Here is a 14,269-nt window from a genome sequence, read left to right as displayed (position 1 = left end):
GTCTCCTATTGTTCTCTGCCATTGCCGTATGAGAACAACTAACTCATCTTCAAGTGAAAAGCCCTGATAAAGGTTCTTCGGGTTCTAGACCAAAGGACATCTTCAAAATCGACTGAGCTATGGTGACTCTCTTATAAACATAATTTTGGATATTCCTATCTGTCGTCTGATCAATAAATGTATTAAGTAGGTGATTTGACGATTATGCTGGGGAGAAGGAACTCGAGTTTGCGGAGTGACAAGCTCTTCCACCTCTGTATGAGACCAACTTACCTTAACCTTCACTTCACCTGAAATGCACTGACATTATAGACAAGAATCGAGCCTGGCTTTTTCTAACAAATAGGTATCTTTCCCTGCTATCAAATGGCACAAAGAAGCGCTTATGAATAACCACTGTTTATAGAGTTTATGATTATTGATGATGATCATATTAATGCCACTGATAATCGAGAATTCTTTCACAATATTTAGTGAAATATATACCGAGTAATCCAATTAATGTTTTAATATTTAAATGATAAAAGGCTCCTATATAATAAATAACGAATATATTTATAATATTATACTATAATAAATAAATTGATATAATAAATAAATAAACTATACATACGAGAGATCAAAAACTTATAACAAAAGAATGTGGGCAACTGTTAGGAACAAAGAAGGAATCTGTTGTAGTATTTCTTAAACAGCTGGAAGTCGTACAGCTTGGAGACAACAGTGAGAGGAGGCTGTTCCAGAGAACACAGGTAGATGAAATGAAAGAAGAGGATAAGAAGTTAGTGCTGTATATGAAGATAAATTGTGTGGAATGGATGTTGACCAGAAACTGTTCGTGTTTTCATACTTAGAGAAAAATGGAAGAATAATGACGATTGGCAGAGCCAGTACCCATGAAAATACCTTTGGCAGAAACAGAAAGTCTGTGAGAAAGTAACCATAGTGAGTCTGTGAGAGAGGGGTTATTTATTAAGAGGATTGCCGTATTTTGGAGTGTATTAAATACTTTGGGTGTGGGTGACACACCATAGATAGCGCCTGTGTAGCTCAGTGGAAGTAGCGTTTACCCTCCATGGCACTTGACCGCACGAAGGAAGACTTGGGTTCAAATTTAGTCGCCGACCAGAAAAACATTTTGCCGGCCTGGATGGTCGAGTGGTTAGAGTATCCTCTCTCCAGCCAAAAGGCTGCGAGTTCGAATCCCGCCATGGGCATGAATGTTTGTGATTGTCTGTGAAAATAATAGTGGTGATGGTGGATGGTAGATGGCATTAGTATAGATGATGCGGTTTGCTGTAATTGGTGGATTGAGTGATGGAGATGGAGGGTTGTAGAGTAGGTGCCCTCCCTCGATGAGTCTTTGGACTCCTTGGAGGTGTCACGTAATAATAATAATAATAATAATACCAAAGTTACAGTATTTTAAAGCTGGTGAATCTGGATTTATATAGCGTTATACTGATGATAAGTGTCTTGCACGGAAGAGGACACAGATTTTTTTTTCTTTCTTTTTTGAAACTGAGAAGGCTATGGATATAATATGCTTGTGCCAAGAAATTCTAGAAGGATAAACCGGCCAAACGAGATAAATCTGATCTTTCTTGGCATTAACAAAGGTGAAGGTGCAGTGAGACCTACCTTTCTTGAGAAATAAGACAGAACTGTCTTTTGGTAGCAATGAAACTCATAAGTGTTTTCATCCCATTTCATCCCAGTGTTTAAGATATTAGTTACTGAAGATCTTGAAGGTTGATCCCTTAAGTATTTCAAGGTTTGTCAAATGAAAAAGCGAAGTGGAGTGTGCTATCGTCTACAAAACTATGAATAGTATTTGAATAAGTGAAAGGAGATTAATGCTAAGAGCTTGAACGAAAGTGAATCTAGAGTACTCTGACATTAGTGAAGAAATCTGAACAGAGGAAGCATCCACTGTCACAACAGTGAACAACAAAGAAACGTAACCCAACAGTAAACGGGTGGAATGTACACCATGAGAGGGTTGACTGGTAAGTAGGTTCCTATGAATGATCAGAGCCTTGGAAATATCCCGACTTTCTACGAACACCTTTCGATGGGATTTTGTCCAAAAGTGAATACGATTGTCCAGGATATCCTGCTGTGAAATGAATGGTGGATTCCATAGTACCGATCGCTAATTACGTAACATACTTCCAGGTAGTTGAAAAAGTTGCATATTCATGATTTTTTCCGTGTTTTTGAAGATACTGAGATAAGAGCAATGGGACAATATTTTAAGCGCTGCCTTATTGCATTATTATTATAATAATAAGAGGAATTTCGGGTAATATGGAATACCATTTTGTGTATAAAATGGTATTCTGTATTCCCCAAAGTTCCTCGGTTTATTTTATTTTTTTGAATAGACTGAATATTGTCTGACTTTCATGCTATAAAAGATGCAAGATGAATATAACAACTGGTACAGGTGATGTTAGATGGATTTTAATTCTAGGGTACAAATTCTGAACACAAAGGATACCATCTGGACCGGGCAACTTATTGGCGTCCACATTGTCGAGGAGTTTTATCTTTCTGGAGAAAGATCCGAGGAGATATGAATAAACTTTTCTTGGTTACACAGACGATTAGACTTGATCGTCTATATAAGTTAGGAGTAAACTGATGCCTGGAAGTCAGCATTTTCATTGCTTGATACTGAAATGGTACCATCCTAATATGAACGCAGAAAGGCAGAAATTGAGACCAGTAGCGTTGGTACCTGGGAGAAAAGCTTCGATTGCTATTGAGCAGGAGGAAAGTTTTCTGCATTTTATCCTTTCAGAGTCTGATTTTTTTAAAGATGTTGTAGACTACGGACTAGGCTAAGTGCGAAGCTTAGTTTTTGACTATAATCATTTTATATATGTTTTTTTTTTTTTTTTTTTATCTTGAACTGCTTCAGTACACGTCGAACAGCCACTCTTCGATAGTAGTCTGGGGGTTTTGAGTGGATTACGAAAAAAAGACAATCATTCCAGCAAAGGATAGTTTTAATTATTCGTTCAGAGCAGATGATACAATCAGAAGATCGGGAATAGTGATCAGGACATGGAATGGAGGAGCAGAAATCACAGAATTCATCTCTGTCGGTGTCATTACAGTGCCAAAGAACACGAGACTACTGGAAATGACCGTGTGAATGATGCTCTATAGAAAAAGAAACATGAACAAGTTATAGAGCATTTTATCAAGAGGGTAGTGATGTATAGAGTGCATTTAGAAGGAGAACTCGAGCATGTTTCTTTTCTACAATTATTTCTGGTATTCTGATGAATAGATGGAGAATTACTATTACTTTTAATAGTAATATTACTTCTAGTAATATTACTATTACTAGAAGCAAAAGACTTCAGTATATCTTCCAGCTTGATTAGAATTAGAAAAAAGGTAGCCAATAATAATCGTGAATATTAGAGTGCGGTAATTGGAATAGATGTTAAGAATGGATTCTAACTTTGATATTTTCTGACATGATTTCAGATCTTACAAATGCTCATGCTTTCCTTCTCTCTCTCTCTCTCTCTCTCTTCTTTTCTTTTTTAAAGAAAGGAATGTAAAATTTAGTTCGGATAGAGAAATACCAGGTCTCGCTTAGATGCATATAAGTGGTAGCATCTACCACTTATATGGCCACTGTGGTCTGGAGCGATTTCGGCGTTCTGATTCGTCCCAATGTTCGATGGGGTTGAGGACTGGACTCTGAGCAGCCCAGTCCAACAGTTCAACACTGTTTTGTGGAAACCAGTCTCGGACACGCATTGCAGTATGGCATGGAGCATTGTCGTAATGAAACATGCAAGAGTCACTGCCAAAGTACTTCCACAGCGTTGGAAGCATGAAGTTGTCCAGGATATCCAGGTAGCTATCAAACGTCATCGCTTTGGGGCACATCCACTAATGGACCAAGACCCATCCAACTGAAACACCCCTATACCATGGGAATGATGTAGAGTTGCCAGTTGGAATGATAGAGTCCTGCCGAAATCGTTCCCCGGGTAATCTCCAGATCCAAACACGACCATCAGAGGGAAAACTTTGAAAGCGTGATGCGTCGCTCCACAGAACCCTTTTCCAATCATCTATAGTTCAGTAACGGTGTGAAAGACACCAGTCCAAACGTCGTTTGTCATTAAGGGGAATGATGTGTAGCTTGTTCGCAGCAGTTCTACTCTGGCATGCAACTCTCTGCGGACAGCTCTAGTGCTGACAGATGTCCCTGCATTATTTTCCAGGTTGACTGTGAGATCCGCCGCTGATGACGCGCGGGATGCTCGAACATTCCAAGACAGAGCTCGTCGATCTCGCTCAGTAAATGCCAGTGTCCTCCCAAGGCGTTTTCCTGCTATGTTGCACCATCAACTTTCCGTCTACGAATGACATAAGCAACGGTGGAGTTCGGTATATTAAGAGTATACGGGTAGCAATGTCACAGACAGAATTACCACTGATGTCACATCCAGCTACTATCCCATGTTGAAAATCTGTCACTTCAGCTTAACATGACATCTTGACATCGAGTAGAGTACAAAACATGCATCACATCCCACCTTTTATTACCAATCTTGCGCAAACTCTCCCCATGGCACGTAAGGTGTCCAAATACTTTTTTTTCAACATAGTGTATATTTGTGCGTGCGTGCGTGTGTATGTTACATCTCAGTTTCAGCCTCAACACAGTTTTATTTTCATTGTTATAATTTCATATTTTTAAAATTCCCTTCTACATTTTTATTCATCCATTATTTCATCAGTTGACATTTGTTATGTTTTACGTGTTGTGCGCTTTATGTACAGTTCCGGCCTTTTCACTTTTGAATATCGTTTATCAGTAGAATATCATGAAAACTCTGAGAAACACCTCATTTGTAAGATTTTTTACTTATCTGCACTTTAACTTCCATACGATGTGCCTTTATTATCACAAAGCTTCATGTGATTCAAGAATGCAATATTAACTTTTATAGGAACATCATCACTTAGTTGCTGAATAACATCACAACATGATGACAAGTACAGTACTATAAACAAAGCACGATAAAAATAATCGCAACAGAAACTGAAAGAAAAAAATTGAAATCTGAGTAGACACATCGATAACGGAATGTGAAATTCGTAATATATATATAATCTTGTATGTATAATCTTGGAGTTGAACATGTATTAGTGAGCATTGTGGTTGTTTAAATAAGTAGAAATGGTCGAATAAGATAGTGCTGACGATCGCACCTCTACTTCAGCATAGCCTCCAAATTTCTCTAAATCTTTTAATTATTTTTAATTTCAATTGATAACTAATATTATGGACTCGTTATGAAGTCTATTCTCGTCGTCATTACTTTTTGTTGTCGGTTAGCAAGTAACAAAAGTGCCTACAGAAACTTGAAGCGCAAACACGAACAAATTATCTGATCCGCAGAGCAGCTGTTGCGTTAGAATAATACGTACATCGATCCGGACAAATATCATTTGTAAGAATATTCCAGAGGTTCGATCATGCCTCTTGGTTAAACTGTAAGGAATCTACTAGCAGAATTATGAGTATAGTTATAATCTAAAATGGTTAAATACACGTACAAGAACAGCGAATGGTCCAATCATAGGGTTTTTTTTTGTTCTATCAGTAGCAGCACCAGTATGGTCTCTTAATATAATAACATTTGTCGTCTGCGTAAACAGATATATGTAGTTTAATATTTTCACTACTGTAGTTTTAGTACTCGAATAAGTAAAATGCGTATTATTGCTTTCAAACGATCTACCTTCCTTCGAGTACAACTAGTATCACAAAATATTCTATTACTGTTTATTCACACAAAGCAGTACCTTCGTCACGAACCATCAACTGGTGAAATTATTTATTTATTTTTGTTTTGAGAAACTGCACTGTTGTTCTTGATATTTCCACAACACTTGAGCCGGTCCAAATAACTGCCCCCAGAAAACTGACATCTTCTGATCTGCCATTTACTCTACGTAATTGGGCAGTTTTTTCAGTGATCGATTGCTGCGAGGAATGGTAGATAGCTTTCTCTCTTCAGACTTCTCACCAATGCAAGAGTTCCTCAGGGCTCTGTTCTCTAACATAGGTTATAGAACAGAGTTCTATAACTTATGTTATAATATGATGTATAATATCTGATACATGATATTATTTATGTATAACATAAATAATATGATGTATAAGATAGTGTCATTTATGTGTAATTTCTCTTATACACAAATGACCTTCTCTCACTAACCAATAGCGCTATCTATAGTTTTTCTGATGACAAACTACTCTTCCTACTCGTTTGATAAACCTTACAGTGTATGTACATCCTTGGATTAGAGAACGTTTAGAATCAGTGTTTAAAAACAATCTTTCATTCTGTTCTTTTTGATGAGGTGAGTATGACTTAGTCACTTCGATATTCAAGTTCACTTCTCTTACTCTTATAACATACATCAGATCTCTCTTCTAAGATCGAAAATTTTCTGTAGAATTTCCTGGCACAAACACCATTACACCAGTCTCTGAAAAATTTTGGCATTCTTTTCCATTCAAGACGAGCTATTTTTGTCCCATTCAATTACTGACTCGGTTCAAAGCTGAAATCCGTTCGATTTCAAAAAACAGTTCTCAGGTTTGATAAAGTGCTTCAAGGAATCCCCCCCCCACACACACTAAATTGATTTGATAAGGTCGGTCAGATTGAACAATAATTTACTCTCTTAGTAGCTCACTTCAACCACTCTCTCACAACATACGGTCCGTTTAAATTTATCCTTCTGCTATAAGTTTCCATGGGGGCTGCTCCACTGAAATGTTATCCATCATTTCTTCAGTTTTGGGATGTAAAACTCGAGTTTTACATCCCAAAAAGATAGACAAACTGGCCCAAAGCACGCACACACACACACACACACACACACACACACACACACACACACACACACACACACACACACACACACACACACACACACACACACACACACACACACACACACACACACACACACACACACACACACACACACACGCAATTAAGAGACAGAATTTGGCTTTATAGCCTTGGTTGCTTCTGCCGTAAATTCAAATAACAATATTGTTGTTGTTTCAATAACAGCAGCTTAGTGAATTAAACTGATTTGTTTATATATCAGCAAAGAAGGGTGTTAATCCTTAATCCAGATTACAACCAGCGAGAGAAACAAAGACATGCCAGAGGCATCGTTGAGATGTCAGGAAATGTAACCTACCTCACGAATCCAGACACTCCAAATGAAAAACCCAAAAAATTTGCATATGATTACAGTTATTGGTCTCACAACGGCTATAAAGAACTGAAGGATGGCTATTTGGCTCCAGATCCAAATCATTATAATGGCAGTTTATTCTGTGACCAGGTAATCATTTCAAGCTTCTATTTCATTTTTTATTAAAAATATATAAGGACTTATCAAAAATATCCTGGATTTTGTTTGTAGAGACGTTACTAATATTATCGAATTGGCAAGTATATAGGATATGTAACATCTTACAGCAACATCGCCTGACTCCTCAAACAGAAAAGAATATGGCAGCTTGAACCAATCATGAATGACCTAATATGAAAGACAAACATATTTTTCTCATAGTGAAATGGATTATCGAAGAATAAATGTATGTGAATCAACTGCTGTACATTTGTCTATACGATATACAAAAACGAAGAAGTGACGAACATTGTTATACTTTTATAAAGAAAAAAAAAGGGAAGGCTAGTCTAGGCTTGTCGTTCGAATGAGAAGGCAGTGCTGATCGCTTTCTGTCACACCGGGATATAGTGCATCAATGGAATTTACTTCCTCAAGGTCTTACAATGAATCCTACTATTTAAAGATTCATTCATATACGCCTTCGAGATGAAGTTAACCGAAAACGGTTTCACAAATGATTCTGAAACTTGATTTCTGCATCATAACATTCTGCAACAAAACTCCATGTCTGCTAGTCTTGGAATTCTTGTCCAAGTACGGCATCCTTATGGTCCTTGCCTTAATCACTAGATTTAGCCCACTGTGACTTTTACAATATGAAAAACTTACTGAAGGGAAAATGACTCAGATGTCTCATATTATTATCATTATATAACACGTCCATAAAGTACCAAGAGTTCACTCTATATTTCACGATGCATTTGCCTAAACTACATGATCCATCATTCACCATCTATATAATGGAATGTGACAAGATAACTGCATGTCAAAGATGCGGTGAACAACATAAAAAAATATTGGAATCACCGCATCCAGCCAGGAAAATTGGACTTTGAGAGAAATAAGTTAGAGTAATTTATATATGTTTTAAATTCTCTACTAACAAACTTCCGGATATTCTTGATCAATACCTGTATTTATGTTAGCTTGAAGTACTTGTTTTTATTATTATTATAATTATTATTATTGTTGTTGTTGTTGACTAAGATGTGACAAGATAACTGCATGTCAGAGATGCGGTGAACAACATAAAAAAAATTTTGGAATCACCGCATCCAGCGGGAAAATTGGACTTTGAAAGAAATAAGTTAGAGTAATTTACATATGTTTTAATTTCTCTACTAACAAACTTCCAGATATTCTTGATCAGTACCTGTATTTATGTTAGCTTGAAGTACTTGTTTTTATTATTATTATTATTATTATTATTATTATTATTATTATTATTATTATTATTATTATTATTATATTGACTAAGATAATATGTAAATTATGATTATCCTACAGATAGATTAATTGATTACATTTTAATGTATTAGTATTTTTATTATATTCACAAATATTATACTTATTTAGAAAAACTTTAAAAGATAAATGGATTTTTATTGTTCTAGAAAAAGGATTAAATGTACTGAACTGCCAATGAAATGGGTGCTTGAATTTTCAATTCTCGCACTTTCTTTGATATAATAAAGCAATTTCTGTATCCACTGAACTATCATTAAATTAAGAAGTTGATTTATAGGAATAGTCTATGTGGGATGAGAAGTGTCTTAGGTAGTTTTCTGGTCTCTGAAATGTTAAATATGAAGACAGACTGAGAACATGCAGTTTGCAAAAACTGGTAGATAGGAAGAGGAGAGAGAGGGCACTGCTATTCTTTAGATTTTAAATTAAATATTAATAACCAGGAAATGAATTTAATTCGTCCTAAATTTAATTTCAGTTTAGCCTGTTGTATCGTACTAGCTCAAAAATGTACTCCGATCAAAAAAAAATTTGAAATATTTGTTTAATAAAAAAATTAAAGATATTTACAATAAATACTATTGTATTTATTGTAATTTACTTTTATTGGTATATGGATGCCCAACATTTAGCACTATTGCAGACATTACTCTACTTTTGATTTTGAGAAAAACATTAATACAACGTTTAAGTTCCGCTTACTGCTTCTTCTCCGAAAGCAAATTTTAACTCTTCAAAGATTTATATATATCTTTTTTTTTTCTTGTTTGAAGCATAACTAGATGCAAGCAATAGGCAGTGAATGACAGCAGATTCTACTTACACCGTGAACGAATTTTATAATAAACGAAGCAGCGCCATGGCGATCACTCTGGAAATCATTAGAGATTTTGTAGCTTAGATAACCATCAACATGTAGTTCAGTTGATGGTTATCTATTGTTCCAGTTTAACTAGTGTTCCAGTAATGATGAGGTGCAGCTGTTCGTGTGCTCTACTCCGATTGTTCAATTCTGGAAAACACTTTTAGAACCGCTTGTAAAAATTTCTACAGAAAAAAAAATGTTGTTACAAACTTATATTCGTCTCATAAAAGAGGCGAAAAATATATCGTTCATCAAATTGAAAATTTGAAAACAGATGGAGTTAGATACTCGATTAGTGAATTGAATTGATGATTGGATATCAGATGGGTATCTACAATTTGTGTAAAGGGATGCTGTATTGCAAAAGTGAAAAGTCCTAGGGAATTTGTTTGATTTGTATATATATTAATGATATTGGGATGGAAATATACCTGTTTGCAGATGATGGAAAGTTGGGGTGAATAATGAGAAGTCAAGCAAATGTTATGGTGCTACAGGAGGATCTGAATAGGCTATATGAACGAGCAAGTTAGTGAAGCTACTAGTTCACTGTGAAAAATTGTAAGGTTTTAAATTTGGTAGCAAGCATGGGATGGAAATTATAAAACTGGTGAGGAAATTTTGAACGCGGTGAAGGAGATGAAAGATCTGGGAATGGTGGTGAACAAGGTGAACAGGTGGTGAAATTCAGGGATCACATGGTTTAAGTCATGAAATCATCATATCAAATTAAGGCAATCAAGTAGGATTTTGATATGCGGAAGTAATGAGGTTGCAGTTACATTATATAATCTTATGATCTTATATGGATTATTGTGCGCAGAATTAGTCGCCATCTGATTTCAATGGAGATGAGGGATATTGGATATTTTGAAAATATCGGAAACAGTCCAGAGAAGATTGACTACGCTGTTTTATTGTCCGTGGAATGTGAAGACAGATTGAAGGAGCTCAATTTGCAGAGCTTTGTGAATAAAAGAAGGAGAGGGATGTGACTGGGACTTGAAGAATGGCTACCAGATTAACGTGGATGAATTTTTTTCAGAGTAGAGAGAGAGAGAAACTGGTAGAACATAAATCTCTAACATGGAAATTGCATAATGAGAGTGTGAACAAGGGAGTGAAGAGTAGATTCTTTACACGAGGGGGGGTGGTTGGTGGTTTGATGATTACAATGCATTTCATTTTTAAGGCATGGATTGATGAACTTTGTGTATTGCAAGGGAGTCCCCGCATTGAGTCTTTCAGCTAGAACTCAAGGGAGGTCTGGCGCTAATAATAAATAATGATTAACATTAGGTTTTTAAACTATCGAGGAACGTGTTGATATGCGTGTTCACATCTAATGTCGCAGCTGGAACTCGCATATAAGTTCTGATACGAGATGAAAATCTATATTAGGGAGTCACTGAGAAAATTCCCAAGAAATTATAATTTGACATTATTTGAATCATCGGCTACAGCTGTTTTCGGATGTTGCTATAAATGATATCACTGGAATTAGCCATTTCAATATTTTGTACAAGATTTATGCAAATTATTATTAGTCAAATGAAAATCGGTTTCTCCTAAAAAAATCTGAAGAACTAGGAATTGAAATTATCAAAATATGTTGTGTTTCTAAGTTAAGGGGATAATAAATCCCTCATTATTTTAAAGCCGGATACGAAACTCGGAGATCGAAATCTATCGAAATCTAAGTTTCATGCCGAAGAACTATCGGCGAGTCCAAGCGTAAGTCAACACTTGGGTAGTACAACACTAGGACAACTCGGAGCAAAGGTGGAGCAAGCTCCATTACTTTCCATAATATTTTCTCATAATGTAAAACACAGCTCCTAGGAGATGTATTACTGTTTTACATTATGAGGAGAGGTCACTACCCAGACCGGTTTCGACCTTTATTGAGGTCTCATCAGTGAGTAGGTAGACTGTGTTTCTGTTCCACTGGTAATTTTGATCTTCCTACAAGTGGGCTTCTGGGCTTCTTGTAGACTTTAATCTGCCAATGAGGTCGATAAAGCTCATCCAGCTATTTATATTTATTTTTCAAAAAATACGAAATTGTCTAACATGGAAAGAAGATTGAAAACATTTTAAACTTAGCATTAATGACTGAGATTTTGGATGAACTTGCATCACCAAATGCACTGAAAGCGATACAATTATCCAAACGAATAATTAACTTTTTTCATACAACTAAAACATAGTTTGATATGTAGGAAAATAAAATTAATGAAATTAGAGAAAGTGATGCTTTTAAATGGAGAGAGTTTGAAGATAATATAAAGTTTAAATCACTACCACTGAGGGTTCTCGACCTTTCATGCTTCACATATTCCCTGGAAATGTGTATGTAACTGGCGTACGACAGATAAAACTATAGTTACAGTATAACAATGGGAATAACACACACACACACACACACACACACACACACACATTAAATTTTGTATTCATAAATTACATATATGGATAAACAATTTAGAAATGCGTTCATACTGAAGACTAAAAATGCGCAACTTCAAGCATAGCAAGTGAAATAAATCACCACAAATACATAGAGCAGTAAGAAGGCATTCACTCACTTAGAATGGATGTTTTGACTGGGCAATCAGCTGTTCGGATAGGTTCGGATCTCAGGTAGGGAAGGGGAGGGAGGATTGACAAACATGAACTACAGCGCTACACTTCGTCACTCAGCTTTCAGAAATTAATCAAAAGTCGCTAAGTTGGCAACACTCATACGAGTGCTGCCAACTTAGTGACTTTTGAGCTCTCACGGCATACCTCCAAAAATTTTACCACGTAGCCCCCAAGGGGTACGCATACCACAGGTTGAGAACCCCTACACCTAGACAAAATAATAGAGTGTATTTCTGAAACAATGAAGGCAAAATTATTATAGAAAATCGCATTAAATAGAAAAAGATGATTTAAGTCATTCTAGTAATACATCAAAAATTTTTGAATTGTTTAATATAATGGATCCCACTGAATAATGAAAAAATCTGAAGGAGAAGAAAAAGTTTCTTCAATTAAAACGAAAAAAGAAGAAAAAGTGCAAGAATTAAATTCCAAAAAGTTGTAGTCAAATTAAAAGATTTTCGGGACTAACATTAAAAATCTTTCTGATCCAGAAACAAGAAGGAAAACGAATTAATTATGAACACAACTGCAATTGGTTCCGCAGAAGTAGAAAGAACTTCGTTAATGAATATATTTGCAGTGATAGAATGAGAAGTCATCGATCCACACATATTTAGTGTATCCGACACTAAAGATTATTGAGAATATCAAGAAGCCATTTGTAAATTAATACCGAATTACTAATACTTCGTTTCTATTTCAATAAACATATGCAAATGTTTTATGTTTTTTTTTTTTTTACTGTTAAGTACGACTCTTAATAACTCAATGCCTTTCCACTTCCTAAGGATGGGAAGAAGGTACAGAAAATAAACACATTGGCTTTAACTTAGAACTTTATAGAGGCACCTAGTCGTACAGATTTTGATAACTCATCGCCGAAGATCATTCAAAGCTTCCGTCAAGCTCTTATTTAATATATCGTTCCTATATAATTTACTCACCAGCTGAAGGCGAAACCGAAAAACAGAAGAAGAAGAACCTATGAACAGAAACTGATCTTGAATATAGATTGGAATATCGTCAAGAATTAATCTTGCTTCACTAGGGAGTGAAGCAAGATCACATCATTCTTCTGTCAGATAACAAAGCACTGTGTTTTAAGAGCACTGAAAGTAAATTATCTTCACCCAGCACATACTCATGTGCGGGGTGAAGATAATACAAATACAAATTTCAGTTTTCGGAATACAAATTTCGGAATACAAAGTTCAGTTTTTAAAGCAATGATTAAAAATGATCTTCAACCTTTAATCACTATGAAAGCATTATACGGTTTCATGAATGAAGAAGAAGAAGAAGAAGAAGAAGAATGGATCCTATTGCCATCAGAAAAACTTTAGATAGCATTTCAGGTAAGTAAGAGAACGAAAGAGTCTTATAGAAGGAAGAGTGCAGGAAAGCGCATAACTATAGGAACTCCAACGAGAGAGAAATCTGATGAGAGGAAATCGTCTACTCTGAAACTCAGTGAACAACAGGAGAGGAAGTTGGCAATCCGGTCACAGAAAATGACAGGGCGACCATAAGATGACAGCTTGGTAGCATCGAGACCCCTTACCCATACTGCATCAAATGCTTCGGATATATGAAGAGCAATCACTTGAATTTCTCTAAACTTTTCTACGGCTTGTGTCTAAGAATGTTTAAAGTTGGCTTGAAGAACTGCTGTGGCTAAAGATATTAGCGATTACTGATTAAATGGCGACTCTCGAAGTAATGAAGTTGACAAATAATGACCTTCATCATTACCTTTGAGGGATATTGATGTGAGGACAATGAGATAATATGACGCTGATATCGCCATTTTTTAAGAAGGTGACAAGCTAGACGAAAGTTTACTTCAATATTATTATTATTATTATCATCATCATCATCATCATGAGGAATTTATTAAATTTAATAACAACTCGGTAGCAGATGTATTACAGACCGTCAGAGAAATTAAAAGCTGCGTTAAAGAGCTAACGGAAAGACAGCATAATCTAATTAAAGAGACAATGGAACTACGACAAGAACTAA

The 14,269-nt window shown here is 35.8% G+C and overlaps 1 protein-coding gene across 1 annotated transcript in view; it reads left to right on the top strand.

Annotated features, from left to right (window-relative positions):
• Positions 1 to 7,245: 7,245 nt before the first annotated feature.
• Positions 7,246 to 14,269, top strand: part of LOC150100217 (kinesin-like protein KIF28) — a 308,018-nt gene continuing 300,994 nt past the window's right edge. Inside the window, exon 1 of the mRNA XM_090402612.1 lies at positions 7,246 to 7,413. Within this exon, the coding sequence (XP_090258738.1) occupies positions 7,246 to 7,413 (168 nt within the window). The remainder of the gene's footprint in view (positions 7,414 to 14,269) is intronic.

Source organism: Typopeltis vanoorti, chromosome 13, assembly GCF_054136105.1.
Source record: "Typopeltis vanoorti isolate ZY-2024b chromosome 13, IOZ_Tvanoo_1.0, whole genome shotgun sequence".
Classification (NCBI taxonomy): domain Eukaryota; kingdom Metazoa; phylum Arthropoda; class Arachnida; order Uropygi; family Thelyphonidae; genus Typopeltis; species Typopeltis vanoorti.
This window is presented reverse-complemented; position numbering and strand designations above follow the sequence as displayed.